General features: G+C 41.3%; 1 protein-coding gene across 14 annotated transcripts in view; it reads right to left on the bottom strand.

Annotated features, from left to right (window-relative positions):
• Nucleotides 1–22,539, bottom strand: part of CELF2 (CUGBP Elav-like family member 2) — a 505,669-nt gene that overhangs the window by 303,450 nt on the left and 179,680 nt on the right. For 4 of the 14 annotated variants that reach the window (XM_019656980.1, XM_019656970.1, XM_019656967.1 and 1 more), the window contains exon 1: nt 12,229–12,565. The exons of 4 other annotated variants lie outside the window; for them this stretch is intronic. Coding sequence is in view for 6 of the 10 variants with exons in the window: in XM_019656970.1 (XP_019512515.1) it covers nt 12,229–12,281 (53 nt within the window). In the remaining 4 variants the exon portion in view is untranslated. Of the gene's footprint in view, nt 1–12,228; nt 12,566–16,781; nt 16,806–22,539 lie in introns of those variants that run through there. 6 more of the 14 variants (XM_019656981.1, XM_019656983.1, XM_019656972.1 and 3 more) reach the window with 5 other exon arrangements.

The raw sequence follows: 22,539 nt of genomic DNA on the forward strand, positions 1-22,539 counted from the left end.
CGGGAGGGGGGCGGCGGGGCGCGCGTCCGCGCGGCGGCGAGACGGGCAGGGACAGGTGCGCGCGGCCTCCCCGCGGCGGCCGCCGAGCCGGCACTTGTCACATTCTCTCCCCTCCCGCGCTCCGCCAATCCCCTCAGAAAGCCAGCGCAGAGGCCACGGTCTGCGGAGCGCCAGGTGCGGCGAGTGGGGGCGGAGCTCGGCGCCCGCGCGCCGCCGCTTAACCCCTGCGGGCCCGCCCGGGGGGAGGGACCGGCCCGAGGCGGCTCGGGCGGCCGAGCTCACCAGCTTCCAAACTAGCCCCACTTGCCGAGGGTCCCCGAGCGTCCAGAAACGCTCCCCCTCACTTCCCCAGTTCCACGGCGCCTGGCACGAGGACGAAGAACGGCTGGTGGGAGGTTTCGTGCCCCTGGATGGCCCAAGCCTAGTTCACTTCCAGGTCAAAAGCAGACGCCCACCTGGCACGGGCTCATCCCGAGTGTGCGTTTAAATGCTCTCGGTGTGCTATGCTTGCCCGTGTGTGAACTAACAATAACCCCTTAAGTAACGTTCGGGGTTTAGCCAAAGTAAATATCTCGTGAATGGCCCAAGTGACGTTCAGGGGCTCATCTCAGTGCTTTAAGGGGAAAGATAAATCAATCTCCGCACAGGTTATGTTTCCTTTTGTATCATCTTGAAAACAAAGTATAAGGGACTGGGAATCAGAAACACAGTAATAAATCACATTTTCTTTTAAGAAGATAAATCATGAGCTTGTCATTTCCTAGTATTTAATACTATGATTAAAAACCAACCGTGACTTCATGAACGACTGTTAGGTCTATAAATGGCCACGAAGCTTAAGTATCTAAGATTGGTGAGTGATTTACTGCTAGCAATTGAGAAAAAAAGGACAAAACTCATACAAATGAATGGAAGCAGGTGAGTTGAATGCGCTCAAATTCTTGAAAGATAAGTAGTTTATGTGGTGGCATTCTAATTTAGCATTCTCGTTGTTGTACTGTTTTGTTATTTGGACGAAACCAAACTTTTCACAATGCCACAAGTATGTAAAACTTCTTCATGGCCTATTTCACATTCTAAAACAACATCATAAATAGCATAAAGGGCAGACATCAAGAGTTTGCCTGTTTTGGTCATCATCATGGTAGTCAGGGGGTTAAACAACGAAGTCACGTGTAGTTAAATGTGTCACGTGTGGTTAAATCTGTCAGACACCAGATATGCAGAAAAAGATCATTTTTTTTCTCACCAATTTCTTATGTGATAATGAGGACTGACCATCTTTAGCGGCATGAGGGAAAATGGATATTTATACACCAATTTCAAATCCACATATCAATTTTAAATCCAGGCTTGATGCATTGAGCAATATGGAGTAACAGGCCGGAGAATTCAATTAAGGCCATGAATACACAATTTACTTGATTTCTTTCTTCAGCTGAACAATATATCTGGCTTTTGACCGAGATAGTTCTAATTCCAAGACAGTGAGATGTAAGGCTAGAACTAACCTTCATCTGAAATCATTGCCTTTCTGAAGAACCAGGTCTAGGTTTACAAGGCATTGAAAAACAGATGCAATAAAATTAATTCTTATATCCAAAATGCCCAAACTTTCCCTAATAATACTAAGTTACACTTATTCCCTACCCCAGCTACTGCGGGCTACCTTTGCAATTGTAAGAATTTTGTTGGTCTTTCAATAATTTGAATAAAGTAATTAGCTGGGTAAATGAGACAAACCTTGACAGTTCTCGCTTTTCCATACATTATTTACATCAATCCCAAGTGTATAGAATGAGCTGACTGTATAACATTTATTTTAAGAACGAACAATCAGAACCAGCCCCCACAACAGAAGCAGAGCATAACGGCATTAATCAAAAAGAAAAAAAAATATTTTCAAATCAGCTATGGAATAAAGCTCCATCTATGTCTACATTCCATAAGGTAGCAAAAGCTTCATTAACATGCACACTTCTGAAATATTTATTTTCCCTTTAATTGCATGTGAATTCGTTGGGAGAAGCTGTCGGGAAGCACTCTTACTGACTTAAGCCTTCTCAGCAGTTTGTTAAATTCTTGCCTCCAGTCCCTGGAGGCGATCGCGGATTCAAAGCAGCTTTTAATCACACTATAAGGAGGGTGAAGTAGTGTGTAAGTAGGTCATAGAGGAAGAATTACAAGTGCATAGGTTATTGCCTTATTTAACAACCAGAGTGTACCAGAGTTTTCAAAGCACATTTGCTTTGCCATTGAAAGTTAGAAGCAAAACCAGGGTCAAAATAAAAGATCACTCTTCCATGGGATACAGTGACAACATGAACCAGGGAAAGCTTATAGGGGACGACTGAGTTTAAATAGTTTGGCTGCCAAATACATAAGTAATATAGCAATTGCATAGGCATTTGATGCAGGGGCCAGAGAGAAACAAAACACACACACACACACACACACACACACACACACACACACACACCCATAGGGTTTTGTTTCTGTGATCACGGTACATGTACAATAGCTGTTTTCAAAAATACAAATTTCAAAAGCTCTTGAGCTTGAAAATGAGAACAAAACACCCAACCAAATACCACCTGATGAAAAGCTTAAATTTCTCATTTCACTGCTTTGGCAAAAGGCAAAAAAAATCTGAAAACAACTCGATGGGGTCTTTTTTTTTTTTTTTTAATTTTCATGCAGTAATGAGCCATCAGGTATCATGTTTTGGCAGTTGGAGTTAATTGGCAGACAGCTCCACTGGGCCACCATTGAACACTATGGTTCGGTGAACGATTCTGTAGTCAAGTGTCTTATCAGCAGTGAAAGGGGCTGGAGCAAACAGTGGGCTCCTCTGGTGGACATGATCTGGTTGGTGACCACTGTGTGCTGACATCACTGGGGATGGGGCTATTGGGAACCATGAAGCTTCCTCATAGTTTTCGCTTCATTGTAGAAAAACCTTAAGCTCTTCCCTAGGCCCATCCCCCTACCTTCCCTAATTGTGTGTCTCTCTCTCTCTCTCTCTCTCTCTCTCTCTCTCTCTGTCTCTCTGTCTCTCTGTCTGTCTCTCTCTCTCCCTCCCTCCCTCCCTCCCTCCCTCTCTCTTTTTAATCAACTTGCTATTCATTTCCCAAACAAAAGGCAATTCAAGATTGGAAGCACTTCAAGGGAAAGTTTCTGAATGACCTCATTTTATGAGGCCTTCCAAGGCAATCCATTGCACTGTGCTATTTCAGCAAAACTCCTTTCCCTCTCACGCCTCATCTCAGACTAAATTTTGTCCAATGGACAGTGTTTGAGCACTGAATTATCAGTGGCATTAAAAAAACCAAAACAAAAAAACACACCTCTCAATAGAAACAGTGCTAATAAATGCATTTGCACATAGAGTGCACACTGCTTGAATTCATTCAAAGAATCCTATCCCTGTCACCCCACTAAATCAATGAACCAGAATATAGTCCCTTGACCTTTGAACATTGTTGCACAAAGTGTGTATTATAACTGAGACACTGGTACCTGACATACAGTGATTGATGCTTATAACCAAATAATTTTCTTCTGCAGACAACCCTATATATTTTATGACAAATTTCTATTTAAAAAATATTCCTATACGTAACTTCATGCATTGCAATCTCTTTAAAAGCAGACTGTCAGCTATACAACAACTATAGATGAACCAGCACGGATATGCCTATTCAAAAAAGCCACCTTCACAAAAGGGCTTCCCCCCCCCCCACTTCTGGCTCATCATACAAACTGGAATCCAAAACGTCTTACGCGTATCACATTTTCAAATTCAAATTTTATTAACATAGCTGTTTTGTTTTTCTTTAAAAAAAGCTCACTGTGCTCAGAGCCATTTGGAGCAAGGAATACAGGCCCTATAAGGGGATTTCCCATCATTTCTAGCCAATAATTTTGAAATCCACATGAATTTTAAGTACCTAAGAGAGTATCTGACTTTGTGGTCATGTGCTTGTTCTTGGCTTACCCAGTTTCATTAGCAACATGCAATAAAAAAATAAAAAACCTAAACAGATCCTCAAGTGATACATTGTAAATATATCTTTTCTTAGCTCCATAAAAGTGTCACTTAAAAAAATACAGACTTAGATCACCAATCATAAGTTTAAAATGATCACCTTATTATCCACCCCCCCCCACACACACACACACACTTTTGAAAGCTTCTGGAATGGTGATTTTTTATTACCTTCTTAAAACAACTTAAGTGAAATTAAATGCCAATAAAGATGAAATCATTATTAAACTCATATTTTACATTTTTATGGGAATTTTAAGTAGTCACTCTCCCTTGAGAACAGCTGCTACTGGCTTTTGGCAATCTTGTGTTTTCCTGAATCTGTTTTTAATAGAGCAAAAATACATAAGAGCAAATTTATCTCCCTCCTGAAGAGGCCCTCCCACTGAAGATGGTCTGCATACATACCTTCGCGCTCTCGGAAGTGAGGTGCCCCTCTAGAGTTCTCAGAAGCTTCCATTCCTAGGGGGTGGAATGTTACCGCTGTGCACCCCACAGCCCCACAGCCCAGCCAGCTCATTTCCTTTTCTAACTCGCCTTTCCCTTTCCCTCCTTTCTCCATTACACTGCTGCTGTCTTCTTTGTCCCCCCCCCACCCCCCACCTCTCAGCTTTTTCTTTCTTTCTCCGTTTCCCCCTTTTCTCTAGCAAATGGAAGCCAGATAATGCCAGCTTTCCCTCTGCAGCTGTGTGCCTGAAGAGCCGGGTGACTACAAAAGTGAAGTGAGTTGTGGGTTGCTTATCTGCAAGAGAAATCGGGTTTGCTTCGCCTTGACCAAAGCTGATTTCTGACCTAGGCACAGCTGTCTCGAAATGGGCTTCCTTCCAGGCATTACCAGGGGGCGGGAGGGAGAGGATGTTAAGACTGTGTCCCACCAAGTGAGTAAATTGGATGTGAAAATTGGGAAGGAAAAGAACAGAGAAAGGGTGCGGAGATGAAAAAGGCTTGTCTGTTCATCATGGTGATTTGCACACAAAGGCACTCAGGAAAAAAAAAACCTCTGAAGGAATGTTCCAGTGGCCTCTTGAAGATACCGAGATTTGTCAAACTATACCAGGTACCCTTATCTGGTGCCAGCCTGGCGGCAGGGACAAAATTTATACCTATTAGAATGAGGTTTTCAGTTCCCTGGCAGTCTGCCCTTCAACACCCCCACCCCACAAAATCTTTTCCCTAATTGGCCCAAAGTTCTCATCTTACTGTCACGTGTTGTTAAATTAAAACAGGAGAAATGATTGCTTGACAAACGACAACAGCTGAACAGCAACAGCTGGGTGGATATCGTAGTAGGCATCACACTAGGTTTACAGAGAAAGCAGCAACAGGTGGGGGTGAAATAAAAAGAAATGGAAGTTTTAGCCTTAGGATGGGGTTGTCTGAGACAGACCTTGGCAAGAATCAAAATCTCGACCTAAAAGAAAATTTCTGCAGGCGTGACAGCCCCACTTGCCTGAATGTCTCTCCTTTTCCTGAACAAATGAATTAGAGTGAGGATTAAGAGAGCAAAAGCCTGGGGTTCTGTAAAACAAAATACATAAATCCACTTTACCCACAATGATGACCAAGCCCCATCAAAGAGCTTTTGGTTACGAGGATCAGGAGTCATCTGAGCCGGTGCAAGCAGACCAGACTTTTTAAAGCAAATGGTACTTTTAGTCAGAGTGGAAAAATTATAAGATTTAAGAACCACACCTGTTGGATTCTGCATTTGTTTCTGTCAAAGAGTTGATGGAGGGAACATGTCACATAATTTTCTGACTCATCAGCTAGACATTTGTCATATGCATGGCCTTCATTTCCTTGTAGGGATGAATGGCTGAAAAATCAAAACCTACCACGAGCATCAGATAAGAAGTACAATGTGTTAACCTAATTATTCCTACAGCAATTATATAACCAAGCTATTAAAGTGACATAGAGGTTGAAAATACATTAAGGTTTTGAGCACAGGAAATTTATTTTTTCCCTATAATATGGTTCAAATCTCTAGCCATTTTTAGCTTATGATAGAGGTTTTTGAAAATCCCAAATGACTTTTTATTTAAATTTGCTTTCGATGCTAATTCCCATGAAGTCCATTAGGAAAAAAAAATTTTATTTTTTCTTTTAAAAACAACTACCCAAAATCTTTATGGAAAAAGGGTGTAGCTATCTATCCAAGCTAAGTGGAATGTGTTCTATCCTGTCTTATCTCTACTGTGGAGTGTAAACTTTTGTGTTACCCAGCAGCTTACTTTCTCAATCCTCTCTGGAGGCAAATGGCTACATTTGCCCTATTTCATAGGAATAACGCAGGGTTAGAGAGGAGATGTGAATGACCTTGGGTATCAGAGGAAGAAAGGTGACAAGGCTGAGGGTTTTGTTTTGTTTTGTTTTAACAGCAAAGTCTAGAGTGTTCTAAGGACAACTTCCCTCTCCTCCTCTGCCCAGTTTAAGTCCCCCTCCACTTGCTACTTTCTCACCCACTGTTCTTTCTGTTTCATGACTGTTGTGAGCCTCCTGATGGCTGAGACTATGTTCTATATTGAGCACAAAATATCTTTGTTGCTTGATTGGTATGATTGCAGTATGACATTTTTGGCCTCTAACACAGATAAAAAGTCACACTCCAATTTCATCAATCTTTAAAACTGTCTACTATTCCTCCCAACATCTGTTCCCATTATACAGATTAAAGCCTGAGAAAAGTGAGGCATAGGATGCTTTAACTCAAAGACCTCATGAATAAGTGGGGCTATAGAGGAAAGTTGTGGTTAGAACTCAGAAGCAGAAAACTGCTGAGATTTTTCCTTTCTTATTCCTTGTTTTTCCTTTCTTGTTGTACAGCTTACTCAATGGCAAAACTAGGAGGTGCGTAGAAATCAAATTCCATGGTGGAAATGCAGCCCCACAGGAACGTCTGACTTAACGTGGCAAATGTTCAATCGTTATACTTTCAAGTTGGCCAGGGAAGGAGTTCGGCTGAGTCTGGAGTTAGAACCCCTTCCACTACAAGCTGTGTGTCTATGGCACCATCACGACACCTCTCTCATTCTCAGTTTATCTTTAAAATGGGAATAACAGAACTACCACTATCTCTTGGATATCTGTGAGGACTGAATTAAATAAAAGAAATCACCTAGTGTCATGCCAGGCATAGAGAAAGTTGTAAATAAATTTCGATCTTATTCCTTACCTCCAACCTTAACACTCCTCACCACCCCAATCTTTGTTTAATCCTGGAACTGGCAGGTGGGAAGGAAGAGAGAACGTGAGTTCTAATTGTATTGTCCTGTAGCATTAAGGTTTCCACTGCCATGTCCACATCTAAGGCCAGCAGCCTAAACCACAGTCAACAGGAAGGTTCTGGTTTATGGACAGCAGGCACTGAGCACCAGGGGCTGGAAGGAGGGTGCCATCCCCTTTTATCAAGTCAGTTTCCAAAGACAAGATCAAGATGCATCCTAGTTCTGCCACCAGGAACTCATGCCACCCACCCCCAAGTCTGTGTGTTTTCATTTACAGAGGAGCCCCCTAAATCATCTCTGAATGAGCAGTAAGCCATCTTACAGAGCCCACAAGAGAGCTGAGGTCCCAGACCAAGGTACTCAAAAAGCATAATGTGACACAGACTATGCCATGGCAGGGCCCACAGCCCTTGTGTTACTTAGATGGCTTTGGGGGGTGGGGGGGGGAGGCATGTGATCCATGTCTGTCTGCCTTAGGCACCATGTGTCAGGTCACACACCAGCTGGAAGCCAGCAATGCCATCCATAGTTTTCAACAAAGAGTTTTTCCTGACGGCAGCTGTCATCTTTCTCAAGATAGGGATTTTTTTAAAACCTAGGTATTGTAGGTGTATCAGTCTCATAACTTCAAACAAGCTCTTCTCGACCATCCCAACAAAGTCAGTTGAACCAAATGATTTTACAGGAAAATTCTACTGTTTCTTTTTCTTTGAGGGCATGCTGGCTGTTCCAGCTGCATAAACCCTAATGATTCATCAGAATCCCAAGTAGCCAATAAGGGGTGCGTCAGCCTGGAATGGGCTGAGGTGGCAGCCCGAGCTGCCCTGGTGATACATGTCACCATGGGCTGGTGTCACCCTTTCCCCACAGGTGTCATTTCCCATCAACTCTGATGGTTTGGACATACAAGAAAATGTGCTTGGGATCAGACACACAGTGAGACAAACGTAGCTGTATCCAATAATCCCTAACAACATCACATGAAGCAGGAGACAGCATTTGGGAACAAAGTGTACTTCATCCCAAATCAGCACATTTCTGAGTTGAGTGGAGGTCCAAACACACGTGCGCTCACACACACACACACACACACACACACACACACACACACACACACACACACACGTCTGGCTTCCATCTCAGTCCGATCTCTGTAGACTGGTACCACGTGATCAGAAAGGTGCTACAGCTCTAGGACACTTCATTTCGAGTCTTAATGGCCTACAACATTAAAACCTCACATATGCTTTCTTTCCTCTGTCACCCTCTTCCCAACGTCAGTTAAGTGAAATGCCACAAACTTTAATCCTTTCCAAACCTACAGAATAAAAGTCACTGTGAGTTCAGCAAAACTCCCAAAGCCAATAAACATTAGAGAGGCAATCAATAGTTTTATGAAAGGGGAAATCCCCCAGGAATTACCAAAAAGTGGAAAGAAATTCATGAAGACTAATAAGGACAGTTAAAGGCATGACTGCCACTGAATGGACTGTACTGGTTACTGTTCAAAGGGGTGCAGAAAAATGCTCGGAGAGGCACAAGGTGCCACTAAACCAGCTACATTCTGCTAATAACTTTTACAGAAATCTCTATACAAGAACCTAAGTTGGGTATTTCTAATTCCCTCACGACCACGATGACACCAAATCAAGGTATGTTTTTCATCTACAAATCCTGACCCCTTGAGTGGAGAGCAATCATTCCCATACTACACTCTTCCTTTTGCATTTTACCTTTCTTTTCATCAACCTAGGTGTTTCCAGAGCTGTGAGCAATGAACTTTCCATCAGTCACATTTTCACCTAATTAACCCCCTGATTACAATAATTAGTATTGATTCACTCTTGGAATGACTTCCTAGGCATTCAAGCACAGTCTGTACTTGCTACAAAGTTCCAGATATGAATCGTAATCAAATGCTCTTCTTTGTTTTTCAGCCCCAAAAGGATAGTTTACAATTGTATACACTCATATTTAAAAAAAACAAAACAGTGGAGTTTCATTTTAACAAAAAAAGGATTACTAATCCACTGCGATTCCTTTGGTCTGCTTGAACACATCTATGTGGGTATCTCAGAGGCTCGTGTGTGAAGGGACTCGCTCAGGGCGCCACCATTACTCTATTGAAGGAAGCCATTTTCCCAATTTGAATCTTTTGCTATTCCTTTTCTGCAAGCCTTCACTAAGAATTAAAATTTACTTTGGTATTTGTTTAGGTCACTATCGAAGGGATCATCACCCACAGAGGCTGATGGCAGGTCAGAGATTACATATCTTGTTACTGTCGTGGAAATAGATGTAGACAAGTTTGCCAACTTCAAGCAATCTCATACCTTCCCCATCAGGCTAAGTGAAAAGATAACTTGTATGTGAAATACTGGAACTGGGGGTGGGGTGGGGGATTGTCTCTGATTTTCAGCTGGCAGTGGATCAAACCACAGGAGAAGCAAACAAAGTAAGAAGGGATTGCCCTTGTTCTTGGACCTAAGACCACCTAGAAATCCAAGGGAATAGCTCACAGGTAAATAATTATAATTTAGGAAAAAATGCAGCATGAAGGTTCCCAAGTTATATCTTCATTTCAGCATGCTACCGACAGCTATCTAGGGAGCACAGGAGACTACTTTTCTTCCAAACCACAAAAAATCGCTTTGCAACCTTTGTTTTGGAATAAAAATTGTGCATGAAAGCAGAATCCAGGTGTGCTGGTAACAGTGGGCCAGGTTCAGTTATAAAGCTTCCCCAATTACCTTTTATGAGCTCATCTTAAAAGCAATTATTGGCACACTCAATGGAGTGAGCCGTTCAGATCCCATCGGAAGTAAGAGAACATAAGTCTGCATTTAAAACCCACTCTATTCACAATGGATAACTGTTAAAAGATCATTATATTACAGATACGTTTTGGGTCCACCCAGGCTCTGAATATACTGTCTATAGAAAAATCTGTACTTGAGAAGGCAATTTATTTAGCCTGTAACATTAATTTTAATTATTCTGAATTAAGCATTTCATAACATTTCAACTTAAGCTTAAAAAATGGAATGTATGTCCAAACTCTAAAAAATAGTTGATGTTTCATAACTGTGTTTTCATAAGAAATACGTTTTCTTCCTTATTTACCAGTAACATCACTAATTTGAACCATAATATAATCCAAGAGGAAATATTTGTAACTAAACCTTATTTAAAATTTTGCCTTTTAAAATGATTCCCTTCCTGTTTTTAAAAATTAGGTCCTTAATCTTTCTCCATAAATTTACTAACATTTTTCAATAGCTGGCACAGGCATCTAATCAAAGCAAAACACTAAAATGTTAAATAAAATATATTCTTTATGGAAACCAACCTCCGTGAGATGACTTTCATATAAATCAGTTACCATTTAACATTTCAGGATCAGTCCTTTTATATCTAGTGTGAGAACAAAAATGGTTTCAATATTTGAGAACTTCAAAACGCGTTTTTCCATTTCCTCTTTTTGAGGTCTCACTGTTTTCACCTTAGAAACCAATGCTTATTTTATAAAAAGGCACATTTTTGAAGACGTGAGGAATGTCTGCCCTGCATAGAAATGCATTTTATGAGCCCATAACCATATATCAAAAATCAATATATTCCATAGGGACCTTTAACTTAAGAACTTAAAGACTACATATAGTAACAGTTTCTGACCAAAATTAGAAGGGCAAAAGTTCTCACATGTCCTTGAATTTCTAAACTGTTTATCTGCCTGAATATTTAAAGGGGAGATAGAGTCTAGACATTATAATTTACTTAAACACCGAAACGTTCCCCTTAACTTCTCTTACATGCTATATTCTGTAAGTCCACCAAGTAGGCAAATTTAAAATCCCCAAGCATAAATACTGTGGAGGCACATCTGATCACAAGGTATTTGCCAGAATGATAATGGTATTACAAGCAGTCTCAATCAATACATCTCTTTCTGTAGTTAACAGGGAGGTGAGCAATAAATCTCTAACTTAATCCAACCAACATAGCCGCAAAATGCAAAAAGCTTTATGAACAGCAGATATTAAATTTTTTAAAAGCACAAAACCACAAACAAGCAGTTCAAAAAGCTCTTCATTCTGTATAGTCTATACAAACAAGATTACAGCAGATATAAAAGGGTGTTGAGAAAGAAAAAAAAAAAAAGCAGACATGCATTAAGCTAGTTTGACAGCTCCATTGTTCAACCGGTCCCATTGTCAGACCCAAAGATGTATTCAGTGCTACAATGTCTGCTAGCAAATAAACAAAAGACTACATTTTTCAAAGCAGGGTGCCAATTCTCTCATAATTCTTTCTCTGCTTTCCTAAAGGTCAGTGTTGGCTTAATCCTGGTATGCGATAGAAACCTTACACAGATGCAGGAAACAAATATTTGCTTTCGATACATAGGGACCCAGGACGCCATGCATGAACAGAGGTCTTTAAACAGGTACACATTTTGGCAAACAGGATAAAGTGATCCAAACCTGGTAACACAGAAGGACTATCTAGGTAGGCTAAGTCCAGATTAGAGCGGTATTTGGAACGCAAGTCTAATATGGGGTCTCCTTAGCTCCTTTTTCGTTGATTATTCCATGCAGAGTGCATAATAATGAAAGAAGCTTAGACATTGCAAAGGAAAAGACAAACCAAGAGCCAGGCTCCGAGACTTTAAAATGAGCCACTGGCCACTCGCAAATCACAGCGAGCAAAAACATGATATGCTTTCAAAAGGCACTCGTGCAAAGGGAACTCGCACACAGCAGTCCTCCTTTCCCTCATTTGCTCTCTCTTTCTCCCAATCTCTTAGTCTCAATTTCCTTTCCCCCTCTCTCTAGATTCCTTTTTTTTTTCCTTCTAAGATAAGGAAGCTACTTGCTTTAGACCATGATTATTGTCTCAGCTAGCTATGGAAACGAGAAAAGCATATGTTAAACAAAGCACACCACAACATACCTTAAAAGCAGCTCCTCATTTCTCATAGTAACAGCGGATTTGGGACAGCGCATGCTTTCTACACTGATAACACTGATAGTCTCAACAAAGCCAGTTCAGAAGTGCGCTCAAACATCAATGCCACAGTAGCTGTGCACTAATGAACTCTCTCTTTCTCGCTCTCTCGCTCTCTCTCTCTCTCTCTCTCTCTCTCTCTCTCTCTCTCTTGCCCCACTCTCTTCTCTCATCAGATTCTGAATGGTGGAGCAAAGGGGCTCCCGCAGATTCACTAAGTAGAAATAATCCTCTCTGACAAGTTATGTTGTCTAGGCATATTTTTACATTAATACACTGTGCTGCCTATAGGGGTCTTGTCTGCATTCACTCAAGCCTGATGTTAGTACTCCTAATTACCAAAGAAAAATAAGGAACTCATTTACCTTTCTCTTTGCTATTTAATAGCAAAACCAGTTTCCCATTTTCTTTTTGCTATCAATGATCAACAAATATCACAGATGACTAAGAGAAGATTTGGAAAATTTGGTGTACTAGAAAGCATTTTTTGCTTCTCTTTTCTGGGACACTGAATTCACAGTTGGAGTTATCAATTCCTCTCCTCTTGTCCTTAAGAAGAGTGACAAGGTCAAGACCTTTAGCCACCCCACCCCCACCCACCATCATAGAATCAGAGGACAGAGACTGGGGAGCTTGGAAATAGTTTAACTCTGTGGGCACCAGACTTTCTGCAGGTCGGAGCCATCATGAACCTGAAGCAGAAAACCTTGAAGTTCTAACTAACAACGGAGCATCCACCTCAAAAGACCAATTAGGTGCTCTTTTCCAAAATAAGGAAAACCTGCTTCCTCACTTCACCATACTCACTAGGCTTAGCCTATAGTTATAGGAAAATACACACTGTACTTCTGTTTATTGGAATTAGAAGAATTCTGTGCAGATCAGCCAAGTAAAACAGCAAGTTAAACACACACAGAAAAGACAAGATGTTACAGACAACATAGTTGTCCAAAAGGCACCACTCCAGGAGGTGTGTGCTTACAGGAAGCCGCGAATGCTCTCAGCCGGATGGACAACACAGAACGCAGCCCGAAACAGAGCCGGACCACTGAGTACTGGTTTCCTCACTCCCAGGCTCAAAACCATGCACCTAGTCAACTCAACCATGCACCTGAGTAATAATAACCTGGAGCTAAAGCATTTGTGGGAATCATAATGCAATAGGGAAAATGATGATGTGCTCTATTTCCTTCCTCTTTAAAGATGGGGAATAAATACACCGTGATATCTTGTCACATCTCTGACCTCTGAACTTAGTCTTGACCCACAGCTAGGGAAATGGAGACAGGCTGGAGGGTGATAAAGGTGCTTTAATCTCTACTGCACAGTCATCTTGCTTAGATTATCACTTGGACTGAGGACAGTAAGCGTGGTGACTGATAGCAGTCACCATAGCTATTTCTCTATGGCAATAAGAAAGCATGATGGATAACTTAACAAAGGTCAAATAATGAAATGAGAGTGCTGTTGCTAAAACAGCCATATGTTTCCATTTCCTCCCTTCATTATCGAATATGAAAATTATAGCGTGAATACATAAAAATGAATGACATCGCCAGGCAAAGACAGCACATGAAATCTAAGATGTTGTTGATGGAGATAAGCATCATGTAAATGAGCTTAGAACCAGAGAGACAGTGGAGATAAAGAGTTTAAGCCATTTCCCTGGGGATTTATGGTTGGCGCAGCAGTCACTTCACCTCTTTGTTGCTCTCTTTGCCCCAGAAGTTAAATGGGGGAGACAAATGCTAATATGTTTGCAAGTACCTGAAGAGTCTGTAATGAAACTTGGGTGTGTTCTGTCAGTCGCAATATTAATAAAAAGTAGAATGAGTAGACTGCTATCAACCATGGTTTTGTATGTTAAAGAAAGGTAAAAATATGCTGCTCAGACACAAATTCCTTTTCTTAATACTTCCATCCAATTTCTATTCAGCCTGAACTACCAGGCAAGCACTAACATATAACAATAATGTGTTTGCTAATTTATAAAGATATTCTTTGCATTGGAAGACAGTGCTCCAGTATATGGGGCTATTCTTATGGTGAAATGAATTATGGGTGCACAGAAGTAAGGACTGGAATGGAATCAAACCATTAAATATTGTCTCTCCACTTCCTTTTTAGTCTAGGGACCTAACCAATGAGACAGCTATAGAGCTAAGAGCTTAGTACTTGTACAAACTCCACTGTGATGAAAGATTAAGTGTTTTACCTCCACTAGTTGTATGTGCTGAACTTGTGGTTATAAAATGAGTGAACAGAAAGAAGTATGTTATTTCCAACATTTATATATTATATTGAAGGCCTTTCATTCCAAATTCACATTGGATTTACCTTTGTACTTCTTAATCCATCCATAGAATATACTGGAACTTGGGAGAGAGGACTACAGTTGACCCTTGAACAATAGGGCTTTGAAAGGTGTGGGTTCACTTATACATGGATTTATTTTCTACAAATACATACAGTACTGTAAATGCATTTTCTCTTAATTATGATTTTCTTTTCTTTTCCTTTCTTTTTATAACTTTATTGGGGAACAGAGTGTTTTTCCCAGGACCCATCAGCTCCAAGTCAAGTTGTGGTCCTTTAATCTTAGTTGTGGAAGGTGCAGCTCAGCTCAAAGTCCAGTGGCCACTTTCAATCTAGTTTATGGGGGGCATAGCCCACCATCCCATGTGGGAGTTGAACCAGCAACCTTGTTATTAAGGGCACGCGCTCTAACCAACTGAGTCATCCAGCCGCCCACCTGCAGCTCAGTGGTAGCTCAACTGAAATCGTTGTCTTCAATCTGGTTGTGGAGGGCACAGCTCACCCATGTGGGAATCGAACCTGCAACCCTGTTGCTCAGAGCTTGTGCTCTAACCAACTGAACCACCTGGCCACCCTATGATTGTCTTAAAAACTTTTTCCTCTAGCTTACTTTATTGTAAAAATACTGTATATATAATACATGTAACAATATAAAATATGTGTTAGTCGACTGTTTATGTTATCAGTAAGTCTTCCAGTCAACAGTAGGATATTACTAGTTAAGTTTTTGGGGTGTCAAAAGTTATATGTGGATTTTTGACTGTGCCACTAAGCCACTCCTCCCTCATCTTTGCCCCCCCCCTTCCCATGCCTCCTGCCTCCATCCCCCACCCACTGCATTGTTCCAGGATCAACTGTATTTTATTTTCAAAATTCCTTTATGTAGTTTCCTTAACAAATATGCAGAAAAAAGACACTTTTTATTCTAATCCAGGTATTCAGTTGGCATAGCACATAACACTTAGAATTTTTTACATGCCCTTGTGTTTTAAATTTCAAGACCTTTTCACATTTAGCAGCTCATTTAATCCCCATAACAACACTGTGGGGTGCGCAGGGCTGGTACTATTATCTTCTGGGCTGAAAAAAGTTCAAGTGCAGAAAGATGGAGTGACTTGCCCACTGTTGGTGCAATAACAACCAAGAAGGGGAACTCAGTCTACACCCCTGGGCCTGCATCCTTTCATCTGCACTGCAGTGTGATCCGAGCTCCCACCTTACCAGGGATTCAGTCACCCCAGGCAAGGCATGGATTTTAAGTGTTTAGTATAATGAGAACCTCACATTCTCTAATGCCGTAGTAATAAGCTTAGAGGATAGATAGTAAGTCAATGCAAAATTTATGAAAGGGTTATGTTTTGGCTACTAGTATTCACCATTTCCTTTTAAAACTTTATTTCAAATGAAGACAATTGAAACGAGACAGACAAAGCACTTTGGGGGAGAAATTATTATTATTTTGGGGGGTTAACTACAATAGCAGTTAATTTTTAACAATCTTGATTATTACTAACCTTGGTTTGTAGGGGAAATTTTTCAAAAGGATTTAGTACTAATGGCAAAGAAGAAAAAAACCTTAGTTTATCTCCAAGTTGCTTATGTCCCAAAATATGTTTTTAACAACATAAATTAAATGTTTAGCTAGTAATGCAAACTTGGTGAGGGAAAAACTGGAAAAGTACTGCAATGTGAGACTATGAGGATGAGCTGAGACTCAGCCAAATTTCTTGACCTTCCTAAAAAAATTTTAAAGGTAAATTACATGTGCATTTTATATATTACAGGTAATTCCTACAATCAAAAACTAAATTTCTAAATGCAACAGTAATGACTCCAATTTTTTTCTGCCTACAATGCCTGCCTTGTCTTCACATTTTGACATTTACATTGTGAAGGTAATAAATGGAAAGCACCATTTTAATGGAAGTGTATAATATTAAGTGTGCTAGAGATATAGGGGTCTGGAAGGACAGATTCCTTCTTTGATGAAGGATAGGATACTACAAATATCTAGCCTGCCTCTCAGATTCCCATCCTAGAAGAACAATCTTGAAATATAGAGGCACCAAGGACATTAAATCTACTTAGCTGTTTGTTTCAGATACTGTCTTCACCCATTTGGGCTGCTATAACAAATCACCATATACTGGGTGGCTTATAAACAACAAACATTTATTTCTCACAGTTCTGGAGGTTAGGAAGTCCAAGATCAAGGTACCAGCTTGGTCATGTTCTAATGAGGCCATTTTCCTGGTTCATAGCTGCCACCTTCTTGCTGTGTCCTCACATGGTGGAAGGGGCAAGGGAGCTCCGTGGGATCTCTTTTATTAGAGCACTAATCCCACTCATGAGAGCTCTGCCCTCATGACCTAATTACCTCCACAAAAGCCCTACCTTGTAACACCATTGCATCAGGCATTAGGATTTCAACATATGAATTTGTGTGTGTGAGTGTGGGGGGCACTGACATTCAGACCACAGCAGATACCGAGAATTGCCAGGTTTAATTAAGAAACATACTACATTGTTGGGAAAGATTGAAAGAACAGGCAGAATTCATGAAGTAAATATGAAGCAATGCGAAGGTCTATAAGAAATGGATTTCTAGCACTCTCAGAGCATGGCACATAGTAGGTGTTCAATAAAGTTGATAAGTCTGTGTGTGAGTGGATGAATCCTCACCCAGAGCTGGTATCAAACTTCTTCTGAACAGCTTTGTCAGCCTCAGAGGAAGGGTCTCTATGGGTAAACTGAGGCACGGCAATGGAGTCTCTGCACAGTACCAAGCCAGGAGCAGTGCTTGACAGGAGCTGGAATGAATGGAATAAGGGGCAATCCTGCTCTTCCAGACTGCAGTGTCCCTTCCTCCCTTGCCCGGAGCAGAAGCCCCTCCAAAGCCAAAAGGACACAGGTATCACAAATCACAACCCGAAACATAAAACTGACAGTTGGCTTAAAGCAAAACCTCAGCAACGCTAGTAAAGAAAGAGTTTGATGGTAATCTGAGGACCTCTGTAACATGAGTTCCTTTCACTTGAGCACTCAAAAATCACCTCCAAGTCACACTTTAGAACCAGGCGGCCGCTATCCCAGGAACAAACCCACGGGTCCGAAATTCCAGATGGACATTCCTTCCACAAGCTGTGGGACTACTTACTAACCTTCAAAGTGGAGATGTTTACTAGGAGGGGTGAGCGTGGGGCTAGTAATTAGCAAGAATAATTGTAAAGCCCCTTAAAATGATAAAGTGTCATCTTTATCAGTAAGTAGGTGTAAATAATAAACCATAAAGTACTTAGAGCTCCAAGAAGCTACTTGAAAATAGGCACTAAATTTAAGAGGTATTATTATAAAGAGTAATAATGGCTGCTTGTTCTAAAGGAAAGGAGTTATGAAAACAGACACCATATCGTGGGTTTGGAGAACTCTTCTGTGTAGGCAGGAAAAAGTCCGTTAAAGACAAAGTGAAGAAAAGTAAAGGATTTCCCATGAAAACAGAACACCATAAGTGGATAAAATAACTAACTTGCTCTGTGATCTCTTATAACTTAGCAAATAACCTGTTCATAATTGAGCGGTTATTTTTGGCCTCATGTTTTGCCAAAAGTCACCCTCGGGCAGATGGGAAATCTTGAAAAGGCCACAGGTGACTATATATAAGTTAGGCATGAACATTTGCATGGAAGATGGGCCAAGTTGATGACTGCTATTTTTAAGACGGGCACATGCACATGACACAGCTGTCTTTTTGCCTGCTCAAACCAGCATGTGGGAAAGGCTTTGGAGCTTGACTATTATCTATTGACTCCTCTATGGACATGTAGAGTTTGGTACACTTGGGGGTCCCTCTTTCTTACTGGTTTTGATCCTAGGGAATCCTAAGAAGTCAACTGTACAAGGGTGGTGATGGCCATGGGTGGAACAGACAAAACGTCCTCACAGGGCAGTGAGGCCAAGATGGGGAGTGACATGATTACATGACAGAGATGAAAGGGAAATCCAGGTGGTCTGGGAGGGATGCCTTCAAAACAGCTACAACATGTTCACAGCCCTTAGAGAATATGCAGGTGCTTTAAAATGTTATATGTCTGTACATATCGCTCTCTGAAATTATCTACTTATTTACTTGTTTATTATCTCTTTCCTGCCTCTGAACCTAAGTTGCATAAAAGCAGTAACTTACTCCATTTTATCATTGCTTTAGAACAATGTGTGGCATATGGCAGAAACTTAATAAACATTTGCTCAATGGCTGGGTTTCTCCGTGAAGCATTGTTCTTGTTAAGTAACCTGATCTCAGTGGCTTACAGCTATATAACACAATTTATGAAAAACTTGTCATGCTCAGCTGTGAGCAGTCATTAGACTAGGATGGCTGAGGGACAGAGAGATTAGGAAGATCCTGTTCCTGACTTGGAGGACTTGACAGATTTGTTGAGGTGGAATGATACGTTTGTTGTTTTAATGGCTTTTGAACTTTAAAGCACTATTTATATGGGTGCATAGAAAATAAAGTCATAAATGCATATAGTTTCCTCATTACTTTCCATAATGCTGAAGTTTGGAGTTGATGAAGGGCAGGCAGGTAGGACTGGACATTGAAGATGAGATAAATAGACAAAACTTTTAGAATTAGGGTGATGTGATGTGAGTTGGAGGGCGATTTTTTGTGATATTTTGGGAAACGCCAGTGTCCTTATGGGCAAGAAAGAAGAATCAGAAGTCAATCTAACTTTTGCTTCATTCATTTTCAGGAGTAGATCTCCCCACTGTGCTGAGCTCTTCAGTTTACTGTGCCATAGCTCCAAAAGTTAGAGACTCCCTTTCCCCCAAGGAAGCCCTCCTTACGCCCCTCTCACCTCACTGGGGTCCCCAGGGGTATACAGCAAGTTATCCTCTTATTAGTTCCATCCCCTGCCTGCTATAAAAAAACAAAACAAAACAGTAAATGCTATTAAATGACACTCATTCCCTTAAGTCAGTTCCTAATGAGATGTATCCTCACCTTTAAAAGTCCATTAGTTTGATTCTGTTTTACATTGCAGGGATTAAACATCATTTTGACTTCTCTATTGCTATATGTATATATACACACACGTAAGTTCCTGAACTTGTTGCAACAATGTTGCTAACTTTTTTTTTTTTAAACTTTGTTGGGGAACAATGTGTTTTTTACAGGACCCATCAGCTCCAAGTCAAGTTGTCATCCTTCAGTCTAGTTGCCGGGGGCGCAGCCCACCATCCCATGCAGGAGTCCAACAAGCAACCTTGTTGTTAAAATGTTAAAAGCACATGCTCTAACCCACTCAGCCATCAGGCTGCCCACCAGCAGCTCAGCAGCAGCTCAGCTCAAGTCATTGTCTTCAATCTAGTTGAGGAGGGCGCAGCTCACTGGCCCATGTGGGACTCGAACTGGTAACCCTGTTGCTCAGAGCATGTGCTCTAACCAACTGAGCCACTTGGCCACCCCTACTAACCTTTTTTTTTATATCAGAGGGATTATTCATTATGAATTACCAGCTGAACAAACAGTTATCCAAGTTTACTGTTATATTTGGAAGTGCTGAAAAGGCTGCATGAAAAAGTTCGACAACCTGAACTTTTTGCCAAAAATTCATGGCTCTTGCATCACAGCAATGCACCAGCTCACATGGCACTGTCTGTGAGGGAGTTTTTAGCCAGTAAACAAATGACTGGATTGGAACATCCTCCCTACTCACCTGATTTGGCCCCCAGTGGCTTCTTTCTTTACCCGAAGATAAAGGAAATATTGAAAGGAAGACATTTTGATGACATTAAGGACATCAAGGGTAATACGACGACAACCCTGATGGCCATTCCAGAAAAAGAGTTCCACAACTGCTTTGAAGGGTGGACTAGGTGCTGGCATCAGCGCACAGCTTCCCATGTGGGGTACTTCCAAGGTGACTATAGTTATATTCAGCAATGATATATGTAGCACTTTTTCTAGGATGAGTTCGTGAATGTAATTGTCCGACCTGGTGTGCGTGTGTATATATATATACACATACATAAACATACATATTGTTACGGTGTAGCTGGAAAATATGCTAAGAACATGACTAAGTCATGCTCTTCAAAGGAAAGTTCCTAGTGGCCAAAGGGGCGATGCAGATGAGGCACGAAGTAGCCTGCAGCAGAGGGAGGAAGGAAATGGCATTCCACACTGAACACTGGTGATAGAAGCCATGAGAGATTTTAAAGCAGCTTGAGAAAGGTAACTGGTTACCGTACGGAGCATGGACTTAGAATAGGAAAAAGTCTGGAGCCAGGGAGGCAGCAGGGAGGCCACAGTATATATCGGTCACAGATGATGTGGCCTGCAAGATCAGTTCTTCTATTCACAGCCAATTTGTTGGCCTTGTTTGAGACAGTTCATATAAGAATAAATCATTCCATTATCAAAGCAATCCAGCCAATCTATATTATTGTCCCCATTATACAAGTGAGGACGTTGGGGGCCTGGGAGATGAAGAAAGGCCCAAGCTGACAGAAACGGGAGTCAGGCTTAGCGCTCGTCATTATTCCATGTTGTCTAGGCAGTCAGTTCTGCAGAGAGGCAAGGGGGTAAAAAAAAAGATATTTTAGTGGTAGAATCATTATATGGCCAACTGAATAGGTGGGATGGGGAAAACAGAAGAGTTGAAAATAATTCCTATATTCCGAACATGGATAGTTTGGAAAATGATGACACTGCTAACTGAGATGGAAACAAAAAACAAAAAACAAACCAACAAACAAAAAAAAGTAGACTAGGGTATCTGTAGCTGGGGAGATAACTGATTCCACAGGGGATACACAAAGTTTGAGATGCCCACAGGCAGGTCTCCTGAGTAGAGGTGGCAGCTAGAACGATAGCATGGATGAGACCAGCCAGAAGGAGTACTGACAGTACAGAAGGAGAAAGAAACCAAGAGCAGAACCCCAGGGCAAATCAAAAATTGAGGAGGCAAAGAAAGATGCTTTAGTGAAGAGAGAGGCCAAACACATCACTAAAGGGCTTCAACTTAGCTGGAGAGAGAAAACACACACATCTCAAGTTCTGAGCTACCTTGCTATGTATGATCTCATGAATTATTTGTTTAGATGCTAAATGAAACAGCAGGGCAGTGCAAATGAAAGGCAGGAGGGTTCAGGAAGTTTCGGGAATCCATTGGGAACTTGGGCAGTAGCTCTAGAAGGCAGCCTAATTTGAAGAGGATGCAGGTCCATCCTTTCACCCAGCTTGGAGCTCATACGCTTCCAACAGGCTGGTTGGATCCAACAGTTCAAGAGGGCAACAGCAAAAGTCGACTTTAAAGATGTCTGTGGATTTTGCCTGATAAGGATTCCAGAAGTTATCTGGAACTATAAACTCAGGTTTGGAGAACATTTCCTGGGTCAATTGTTTTACACTTTTTAGTGACATATAATACGCTTAGAGAAAAGTACCCATAAGTATATTCACAGTGGGAACATACCTGTGCATTCAAAACCTAAATCATCAAAACCTGCGTCTGTTTGTATTTCCATAACCAAAGTGTGATTTGATGAATATAAATACATAGGAACTAGAACGCTTGTCAGTAAAACTTGCCTGCGAGGCAATGAAAGTCGGTTGAACAATATTTTCCCTGGAACCCACCTACTTTTCTCCACCTACACTATCCTGATTCAGGCTCTCATGGTTCCCAGGAGTCTACCTCCAGTCTTGCTGGCTCTGACCCATGGTACACATTTCCACAGAGTTACGTTCCTAATATCAAAATATGGTCAGAGCTGCCTCCTGCTTAGAACCCATCGGAGCTTTCCCCTCTTCCTTGAAGACCAAGTCCATGCCACATGAAACGGTTTATAAGACCTCCCACATTGCCAATCTCTTTTTGTGGGTTTTCTCACCCGGCACACTACTCACTTTGCTCTGAGAACCTTCTTCAGTCC

This window comes from Hipposideros armiger, unplaced genomic scaffold (assembly GCF_001890085.2).
Source record: "Hipposideros armiger isolate ML-2016 unplaced genomic scaffold, ASM189008v1 scaffold_271, whole genome shotgun sequence".
NCBI lineage: Eukaryota > Metazoa > Chordata > Mammalia > Chiroptera > Hipposideridae > Hipposideros > Hipposideros armiger.